General features: G+C 38.9%; 1 protein-coding gene across 1 annotated transcript; it reads left to right on the plus strand.

Annotated features, from left to right (window-relative positions):
- Positions 1–493: 493 nt before the first annotated feature.
- Positions 494–9,545, plus strand: LOC117458018 (G2/M phase-specific E3 ubiquitin-protein ligase-like). Its single transcript, XM_071205354.1, has 9 exons — positions 494–568; positions 6,114–6,209; positions 6,290–6,596; positions 6,690–6,769; positions 6,983–7,041; positions 7,777–8,090; positions 8,267–8,445; positions 8,864–9,036; positions 9,323–9,545. Exons 1-9 carry the CDS (start codon positions 494–496, stop codon positions 9,543–9,545), a joined length of 1,506 nt encoding a protein of 501 aa, XP_071061455.1.
- The last annotated feature ends 1,458 nt before the right edge of the window (positions 9,546–11,003 follow it).

The following is an 11,003-nucleotide window of genomic DNA, read 5'->3' on the forward strand; positions in this document are numbered from 1 at the left end:
AACTTGATTTCTTCACCTTTACAATGACACGGACATGCTCGCAAGCCATTGGTTCCCGACCCGACCCACGGGTGACCCGTGACCTGTGAAATTTATCTTCAAAACTAATTTCTGTTTACTTTAAAATGGCACAGTATTATTAAGAAATATCACAAGTATTTTAAAATCAGTTCCAAAATTGTCTGGGAGCCATATGCCGTCACCGGAAGAGCCATATATGGCTCGCGAGCCATAGGTTCCCGACAGTGTTGCCAACTCCATAGTAAGGAAAGTAGCTATTAGCTGTCCGAAAAGTCGCCAGAAGTCGCTAAATGACGTCATCGCCTAATTTGCATATCATGTAATGGCGGCTGTAGGAGAGAGCATGGTAGAGGGGAGTACAAAAAACGTTCCCAACCCTTCAAGGATCAAAACTTGAAACCACCGGAGTTAAATCCAGACGACAGTAGATCAGAAATGTCTTTGCCTTTTGAGTATGTTTTTGGGTTTCAATATGCTTCTTGATGTCAGACAGTTTGGCATAGAAATCCCCCTTACCAGGGTTGCCAACTTTGGGTACCTGGCTGGAGTGAGATTTTGATATCATGGGTTTAATTACACATATGCGCACTAAATGACTGCTATCGTGTCAGCAGCGGGACCTTAGCATATATATAGGATATAGGATATATATACAATATATACTAGGGGTGTAACGGTACACGTACCCGTACCGAAATTATTCGGTACGGGCCCTTCGGTTCGGTACACGTGTGTACCGAAGTGTACCGAACGAATATAACGTTAAACGTAAACAATTGAGAACGTGAACAACTTCTTGGAAGTAATCTCAGGTGCTGCGTCGCAGCATTCAGAGTCATTTCCTCACATTGGGCTCATCGCGTCATAGAGCGAGCAAGTCATTCCATTGGATGAGAGGGCATGCTATGAGAGCTGGTCAGAGGGATGCGTTCAAATTTAGTCAGTAATTTGAGGAACTGTCGAAATGGCGAACGCAGATAAAGTTGAGCTCGAAAATCCTCCAGCATCATTGAAGTCTCCGGTTTGGGAACATTTTGGTTTCGCAGTTACGTACAAGGATGACGGACAAAGACAGGTGGACCAAACCAAAGCTGTTTGTCGGCATTGTTCAACTAAAATTGGTTACGCGGCTGGCAATACATCAAACTTGCACACTCTTGAAAAGGCATCACCCGAACGTGAATATCACCGGTACCAAAAGACTGAAGTGCAAACCCAACTCCCGCTAGCATTTGAGCCTCCACCACTCGCAAAAACTTCAGACTGAGCCAAAGCTATTACAAACGCCAAATATCCTATGTTGCCATGTTAGCAAAGCGCTACCTGGCTGTATCTGCTACCTCTGTCCCTAGCGAGAGGGTGTTCTCCACAGCAGGATACATTGCTAGTGCCAGCAGATCTGCCCTTTCGGCAAGCAATGTGGACAAGTTTATTTTTCTTTAAACAACATGAAAATACAATGACAAGCAAGTCCTAATGTCAAACTGGCTGCTTAGGTACTAATACAGTACAGTTCAAATACAGATAATTTCAGTTCATCGAAATGCTGCACCTTAATGTTCATTTGATTATATTTTGTATTTATTTGAGTGAATATTCACAGTTTAATAATAATTAAAAACCCAAAACTAATAGTTTGTTTTGTGAGTACTTGTATAGTAAAGTTCAAATACAGATTATTTCAGTTCATCAAAATGCTGCACCTTAATGTTTATTTTATTATATTTTGTATTTATTTGAGTGAATACATTATTCACAGTTTAATAATGATAAAAAAATATATATATATATGTTTTGTTTTGTGAAAAAAAATTCTGCTGTACCGAAAACGTACCGAACCGTGACCAAAAAACCGAGGTACGTACCGAACCGAAATGTTTGTGAACCGTTACACCCCTAATATATACAAATACACAAAATTGGACACAGACTATAAAGGGCACAAAGTTTCATTCACTAATGAAAGTCAAACACTTGTTTGTTTCCACTGTTTTATTGTGTGCCTGTCGCGATAAGCAATTAATTGACTTATCGTACGATAAATAAAAATGAACTCGATAAATTTCCATTTACATGAGGATGTGACTAGCAGTTCGAAAGGATGTACTTCAATTATTATTATATATTATCATTATGTCAGGGGTCTAAAATGGTCATACAACGGTGCCGACAATATTATTGTTTATCGCAATATTTTCCTGGAAAATGTATCCAACAAAATTACTTATCGTGAGAGGCCTATACATGAAACACACACACAAACAAATCTACAGACTTACTCCAAACTGCCAAACATATTAATTAACACACTCTATTTTGGCCTAGTAGAACAATAAGCAGCAGACTTTTACTTTTTTATCATTTCTAGTGGATCTTAGATCTGCGCTTGCGCAATACGGGTCGGCAGTTGCCAGAGAGTATTTTTGTTGGGTAATCTATGGTAGGGCTAACCCATACAGTGGTGGGGTGAAGTCAGTATTTGCAATGTAATTACATACATTGACAGTGAAACGCCACCTGTGAGGTTTAGATTATTCCCCTGTCTCAATGTCTGTATGAAATAAAAAGGCACATTTGTCTTGTAGTAAATAAAAAGGGCGACCTGGAGCCAATCCTGCAATTTACCCACAGGTTAAAGAGTTGACATGCTGAAAACCCAACCCCTGCAGGGGGGTCTGGGGGGATTCTCCCCCAGGAGATTTTTTGAAATACTAACATAAAATACACATTCTGGTACTCTCTTGAGAAGAAAAATAAATACATCTATTACTACTAGGGGTGTAACGGTTCACAGAAGTCACGGTTCGGTTCGTACCTTGGTTTGGAGGTCACGGTTCGGTACAACAAGAAAAAGCAAAAAAAAGTCCCAAATGCATAATTCCAGGTTTGTTGTTATTTATTTTTGAACAGTAGGGCAAGTTTCAGTCTCAAAATAAGGAACTCTGACATTTTGAATAATTAACTGTATTAAACAGTTAAAAACAAACCATAAACAGTACCACACACACTCAGATGGCCATATTATCTATAATGGCTGATGTCAAACAAAAAGGTTTCATCAAGCTGTAAAACTAAAAAGAATGTCTTACATCATAAATAATAAGAAAGTGTTTCAAGAGCGCAAAGTCGTTGAAAAACATATGCCAAAAGCTTCCGTTATTTATTTTGGTTTCACGGCTTTAGGAGGAACCTGTTGCATTTAACTCTATATTAGATTCTGTTGGTTTCTGTCAGAGTGTAAATAAACCAACCCACTGTTATAATCACACTCTCGACCTTGTTCTGACTTATGGTATTGAAATTGAGCAACTATTAGTCGAACCGCATAATCCTGCTTTATCCGACCATTTCTTAGTAACTTTTGAAGTACTGTTACTAGACTACAAAGCATTAGTCAAAAGCTCTTGCAGCAGAAACCTATCTGTTAGTGCTATAGCCACATTTAAGGAAGAGATTCAACCAATACTTAACTCGATAGCATGTCTGCATGTAGGGGAGGAAACTTATACAAAATGTACACCACCCCAAATTGATCATGTTGTTGATAGTGCTATAGATGCGCTGCGAATAAAATTAGATTATGTTGCCCCTTTGAAAAAGAAGAAAATAAAACAACATAGATTAGCTCCATGGCATAATGCCGAAACCCGCAAAATAAAGCAAAAGTCTAGACAACTTGAAAGGATATGGCGTTCCACTAAACTTGAAGAATCTCGTTTAATTTGGCATATTACTCTCAATGAATATAAGAAAGCACTGCGTAAAGCGAGAGCAGCCTACTACTCTTCATTAATAGATGAGAATAAGAATAATGCAAGATTTCTTTTCAGCACTGTAGCCAGGCTGACAGAGAGCCACAGCTCCATTGAGCCTTCTATTCCCTTAGCACTCAGTAGTAATGATTTTATGTGCTTTTTTAACGATAAAATTGTTACTCTTAGAAACAAAATTAATGACCTCTTGCCTTCGACCAGTATAGTGTTATCAACAGCTCCCGGAATCGTAAGTTCTAATATTACACTAGATAGTAAACTAGAATGCTTTTCAGCCATTAACCTTGAACAATTACATTCAATGATTCTCTCTTCTAAACCATCAACGTGTATGTTAGACCCAATTCCAACTAAGCTGTTGAAGGAAGTTTTTCCATTAATTAGCACTTCTTTATTAAATATTATGAATATGTCTTTATTATCAGGCTATGTTCCACAATCATTCAAAGTAGCAGTGATAAAACCGCTTCTTAAAAAGCACAACCTCGATCCAGAGGTTTTAGCCAACTTTAGACCTATTTCTAATCTTCCGTTCCTCTCAAAAATTCTTGAGAAAGCGGTCGCAAAACAGTTGTGTGATTACTTAAAAAACAATGATTTATTTGAAGATTTTCAGTCTGGCTTTAGAACACATCATAGCACAGAGACAGCTCTGGTTAAAGTCACAAATGATATTCTAATAGCCTCAGACAAGGGACTTGTCTCTATTCTTGTTTTGCTCGATCTCAGTGCTGCATTTGATACTATCGACCATGATATCCTATTGCAAAGACTAGAGCACTTGGTTGGCATACAGGGAACTGCTTTAGGCTGGTTTAGGTCCTATCTATCTGAACGCTCTCAGTTTGTACGTGTTAACGATGAATCTTCCACGCAAACCAAAGTTAGCCATGGAGTGCCACAGGGCTCAGTGCTCGGACCTATTTTGTTCACATTATATATGCTTCCATTAGGCAATATTATAAGGAATCATTCTGTAAACTTTCATTGTTATGCGGATGATACTCAACTATATTTATCAATCAAGCCTGATGAAATTAATCATCTAAATAAAATTCAAGACTGCCTTAAGGACTTAAAAACGTGGATGACCTTAAACTTTTTGATGTTAAACACGACCAAAACTGAAGTTATTGTACTTGGCCCGAAGAATCTACGAAACAAATTATCTAAAGACATACTAACTATGGATGGCATTAATTTGGCCTCCAGTGAGACTGTAAGGAATCTTGGTGTTATATTTGATCAGGATTTATCCTTTAACGCCCACATAAAATCAATTTCAAGGACCGCCTACTTCCATCTACGTAACATTGCAAAAATCAGGCATATCTTGCCTCAAAACGATGCAGAGAAACTAGTCCATGCATTTGTTACTTCTAGGCTGGATTATTGTAACTCTTTATTATCAGGGAGTACCAAGAAGTCAATCAAGTCGCTTCAGCTGATTCAAAATGCTGCGGCTCGTGTACTAACCAGAGTTAGGAAAAGGGACCACATTACTCCTGTTCTGGCTGCCTTACACTGGCTCCCTATAGAACACAGGATAGAATTTAAAATTCTTCTTCTCGCCTACAAAGCCCTTAATGGGCAGGCGCCATCTTACCTTAAAGAACTCATTATACCCTACTGTCCTACTAGGGCATTGCGTTCCAAGAATGCAGGGTTGTTGGTTGTTCCTAGAATCTTTAAAAGTACAATGGGAGCCAGAGCCTTTTCTTATCAAGCTCCACATTTGTGGAATCAGCTTCCAGTTTGTGTTCGGGCGGCAGACACCCTATCCGTTTTTAAGAGTGCGCTTAAGACCTTCCTTTTTGATAAAGCTTATAGTTAGGGCTGATTAGATTCAGCCCCTAGTTTTGCTGATATAGGCTTAGTTTGTCGGGGGACATCTTACTTCTTCCTTCTCTCTGTCTATACCCGTGTACACTCATGTTCCGATTAACCCAGCTTCCCCAAATGTCTTTCTTTTTGGTGTCTATATACGCTGGGATCCGGAGTCATGGATGATCCTGCGGTCCTGTGTCCTGGATCACGAGCGCTGGATCTTGAGTCGTGGCTGTGGTCCTGGATCATAGGTCCTGGATGGATATCCTCATGGATTCATCTTCCTATTATACACACATGCATTTCCAAACATTTGGACTACCTATGTTGCAAATGTATTATCTTTTCAATTTACACACGGCATCTATTGCACGTCTGTCCGTCCTGGGAGAGGGATCCCTCCTCTGTTGCTCTCCCTGAGGTTTCTCCCATTTTTCCCTTTAAACTGGATTTTCTTTGGAAGTTTTTCCTTGTACGATGTGAGGGTCTAAGGACAGAAGTACAGAACTCAAAAACTCAAAGTCAAAAGAGAAACAGTCTTTTAACTGTGGGAAAGGAAGACTTAAACAAGAAAAGAGACGAGTCCAGGTAAGCTGCATTATCCGTTTCATACACATCTCAGTGTCTCTGTGTGTGTCATTACTTATATCTCTCTGCTATTTTACTAGATAAACATAGGAATGATGTCGCTACAAGGAGTTGATTTAAAGCCTCGGAGAGGGAAAACACTCCCGTTGTTTACAGACCCGGAGGTAGCAGCACCTGCTATACTGGAACGCGCTGTCCAGAAAATGAAAGCCTTTAACAAGGACATGGATGAAGGACCGTACGTCCTTTTGTATCCAGACTGCTCAGAGGTTGTCAATGTGCCTGGTTCAGAAAAGCCATTCACATTGGCAGAATATAAAAAGGACTTAGGAAAGGCATATGCCAGGATCACCCTTTTAATTTGCCTTGAGAAACATTTTAGAGGAGGTTTGTGGATGTTATTATTCAATATTTTTACATGTTAACATCCTCTACTGCAGCATACATAATAATGTGTTGAACGTTTTGCTTTTACTACAGGGGATGATACCTCAGACTCTGATTCGGATATTGTCATCACATCTAGGAGCACAGCTGAATTCAATCAGGCTGACACTGTGGTGCGTAAATGATTTTATTTTAATGTTCATTTATTTATTTGATATACATTTGATTTTAAGCAGGAAATCTATATTCTGGTCAATATTTTAGAAGAACCAACTTGGCAGATACAATTACTATCAGAAACACTGACAACGTTTCACTGTTGATAGACATATGTGGTAAGGGAATAATAATGGAAGCTGTTGATAATTGTACACTTTTACTCTCAGGTATTTGAATTTGAACCACGAAACAAAAGTACTCCAAAACACAAACCTGAAAATGAAGGGTAAGTTTGTACTTATTTTTACAAAATAAGTAATTTATCTTTAAGTGGATGATACGAATAGGCCACAGCATTTTCTCTGGTGAACATGGATACAAAAATACTATACATGTCATCTAATTTCAAACAAAAAGAATCTGTTATTTATAAATCTTATGGTTCCCCCTACCTCTAAATGTTACTTAAAACTTAACTATACCCTGTATAATGAAGTTAATAATGTTATCATGTTTCAGGAAGGCACTTGGACATTCATCCACAACTCAGCCTGGACAGGTATTGAGGCAGATTGTGGAAGCCTGATGTTTCTAACGTTCAGTGTTGTTTTGTTACAGACATTTGTATTTGTATTTCAGATAGTAATATCTGATACTGAGGATATGGGTCCACCCAAAACAAATACAGACAAGACTACTTGCTACAGGTAAGTACAAATGTTAGTGACTCACTTACACGAGAAAGACATTTTTGTTTGTAAGATGTTTTGACATGGGAATTATCATTTCCTAACAGTACATACACAGACCTGTATGCACCATGTGTTGAAGAAGAGGACGAGGAGCTGGTTGCAGTCAACATGACGAGTTTATTGGACACTGAAATGTAAACGGACAGCTATTACAGTGGCATTAAAAAAAAATTCTCTGTACAATATTTCTGGTACAAAAATAATTTTTTTAAACTGTTTTTGCACCCTCTGGAATATCCACTAATAAGGTCACTTTTCGTCCTTTACAGGGAGGAGATGAATGTTACATTACCTGCCATTATTGCTAACCTGTCACAGCCTATTGATCATGGAAGAGTCAGCCGGTTCAACATTTCAAGGGCTAATGTTTGGGATGGAGCAGTCAGAGGTTTCAAGCGTACATCGTATTCAGAAAACTGTGACATGCTGGTAAAATGCACTGATGATGCTGGTGTTTTCGAAGAAGAAATTGACTCAGGTGGTCCCAGGAGAGAGTTGTTATCTCTACTGATGAAGAATCTGAAAGACCGGCCCATTTTTGATGGACCAGACGGACGCCGCTTCTTGGTCTACAATGCAAATGGTATGCATACGGTTAGAAGTGTACTAATACAATTGTTAATGATCATTAACTATATATATCACATGACATGATTTGTTGCTTGAACAATTTTCCAAAACTTTGAGTGTCATTACAGTACATTAAAGTATATAATAAATAATGTTTTAATTTTGCAATATGAATACATTTATTCACAGCTGTTAGGGAGGATGAATACTACTTGGCAGGAAAGATGATTGCGGTGTCAGTTGTGCATGGAGGTCCAGGGCCACATTTCCTGTCAGAAGATCTTGTACATTATCTTGCAGGCCAGCCTTCATTCAAAGCAACAGTTGATTTAATAACTGATGAAGAAGTAGGGAAAGCTTTACAAGAGGTGAGAATTGCATACAGCAACAGTGTGGTAGGGTGGATTATTATGTAGTTCGTGCAGTGTTTTGAGACATCTTTACTTTACCTTTATCACATACACCGAATTGGCTTCATTGTTTGTTTTGTGATCAGAATCAGAATACCCTTTTTAGTCCCACTGAGGGGACATTTACATTCCTGGAGCAGAAAAGAGCCAAAGACAGCTTAATGTTACCTAAGAAGAATGACTAAAAACTATTAAAGATACACAAACACAATTTACAAAAAACACATCCTGTAGTAGAGGATTTAGCAGCCAGGTATATATTGCACAAGGATAGTAGTAATGGTAATATATAAAACTTGTAATGGAACAAAAATGGCAAGAATATACAGTACATGCAGTTATTGACTGGATTGTTTGTCCATTTTATAATCTTCAGATTGAGAATGCTGCCTCAGTGGATGCCTTGCGAGAAATGACCATGAGACACAGCACAATGTTACAGACAGCAGGTTGTCTGAGACATGTGGCTTCTGTTGAAGGAAAGAAAGGAATTGTGTCAGACTACCTCCAGTGGTACATTATTGTCCGAAACTCATCTGTAATTGACAGGTAAGATCATATTTGTATTCATGTGATTTTTTTTAAATGTATGTAAGAATTTTTTGTTTAAAATGCCTCATGGTCCCCCTCTTTGGTTTATTCTATGTTTATCTGTTAGCAATTAGTCAGTGTCAAAATGTGTGCCTGTGTAGTATAACTGATATGGGATGTCCGTCTCTCGTTTCCCTGCCTGTCTTGTGCCAATCTTTAAGTGCTCATGCCACCCCCCCCTTGTTTTAGGAATTGGTTATTTAAATGTGACTTTGTGATGAATTTTTTTTTGCTCACTCTTCAGATTCAAGGAGGGTCTTTCAGCCCTTCAGTTTTTAAACGCACTACAGCAACACCCTACTCTGCTGGCCCCGGTCCTGTGCCACTCTGAAAAGCGACTTACTGCTCTGGAACTTGAGCGACTCTTCAAGCCTGACCTCAGTCCACCAGGGAGTAACAGGAGGCTTAGGGAAAGCCACACTTTGGGCTACTGGGCAGACTATCTCCTCGATTGTGAAGGTTTGTAAATCGCTGTTTTTATAACTATTTCAGGAAACACATTGCCAAAATGTATCTGAACATGTTTTCTTTGCAGAAAGCCAGACTGCTGTGTCTTTGGAGGATGTTTTGATGTTTGCGACTGGGCTGACTTCATTTCCCCCATCTGGATTTGAACCATCGCCAGGAATAGAGTTCCTTGATGACTCTCCATTCCCAATGGCAAACACGTGTTCCAACACATTGAAACTACCACTCCTTGATGCATACAATGTGTTTAAGTCCCAAATGGACTTTGGAATGCAAAATTCTCCAGGATTTGGCTGTTTTTAAGTCATGTGACTGGATGACCCATTGAGTACAGACTCTATGAAGGTTGTTCATAGAGTAAAGACTCTATGAAGGTTGTTCATATAGTCGTTGTTAGATGCGAGCGTGTTTTTTTTCTTTCTCACAGCTCATGTTGTCCATTTAGTTTGGGACAAAATCAAAGTATTGTTCTATACCTATACAATCTTTATAAATACTCTGAACTTTGCTCTACTAATTTCACATTGCGACCCATAGCTTCTTTGTTGTAAATCAGTCATTCATTCTCAGGTTTCCAGTGAGTCCACATGGTTGAAATAAGACTTATACAGAAATGTTCTTTCTGCACACAATTACACACACAACATAACATTGTTTGTGCTTGCTAATTGGAGCGTTGTTTGTTGTTATTCCAGTTATATTTTATAATGATTAAGATATTTATTTTATGACTATGCTGTGATTTGGTGCCGTATAAATGACATTGAAACAAATATTGTGATAATACCATAATCCTTTGGATACATCACAGGGAAGAGAGTAAATGCAGTCTGACAAACCATGAAACCAAGCATTGTTGAGCCCTGAAATCTGATTTGGAATGGTGAAACAGTGCTACTGTACTTCTGAATACCTTTTCGATTACTTTATAACTGAGCATATTCTTTCAGCTTCATGTACAGTTCTGATGCACTCTCCCAGTTCTCTGGCTTCTGCAGGTCATTGCGCTCCATAGCAAAGTCCAAGTACTCCTGCATGTGTTGGTCCCCACATGGAGCTATAGACAGGCTTGTCTCAGGAACAGCATCCAATTCTGCCTGTTCAATCTCAAATCCACAGTCCCTGGAGCCAAATCTATGTTAAATAGAAGACAATAGTATTACATTTAAGATAAAAACAGACAAAGAAGTATCAATCCATCACCAATGTAATACCTGTGTGGCAAGTAGTACAGTTCATTGGGCACTCCTCCTGGACATGATGCTGTTCTGGAAGGGCGAATCCAGTGACTGTTCCACAGTCTCACACACTCATCCAAGTCCTTCTGAATAACATCAACGAAGCAGAATCTCAGAAGGCACTGATGCTCGTGACTCCCGTTGAAGTGTCCAGCATCTCGGAGGTCTGCAAATAGCTCCATCCAGAACTGAGACCTATAGAAATTAATATTTTCAAGT

The sequence above is a fragment of the Pseudochaenichthys georgianus genome, chromosome 14, assembly GCF_902827115.2.
Source record: "Pseudochaenichthys georgianus chromosome 14, fPseGeo1.2, whole genome shotgun sequence".
NCBI classification, from domain to species: domain Eukaryota; kingdom Metazoa; phylum Chordata; class Actinopteri; order Perciformes; family Channichthyidae; genus Pseudochaenichthys; species Pseudochaenichthys georgianus.

What these genes read in the sequence shown, in the direction of transcription:
- LOC117458018 (XM_071205354.1), top strand. Translation starts at nt 494, where the DNA reads ATGCTTCTTGATGTCAGACAGTTTGGCATAGAAATCCCCCTTACCAGG. An exon ending in TCAATCAGGCTGACACTGTG is followed by an intron (nt 6,770 to 6,982) that starts GTGCGTAAATGA and finishes TTTTACTCTCAG; the next exon opens with GTATTTGAATTTGAACCACG. An exon ending in AACTCATCTGTAATTGACAG is followed by an intron (nt 9,037 to 9,322) that starts GTAAGATCATAT and finishes CTCACTCTTCAG; the next exon opens with ATTCAAGGAGGGTCTTTCAG.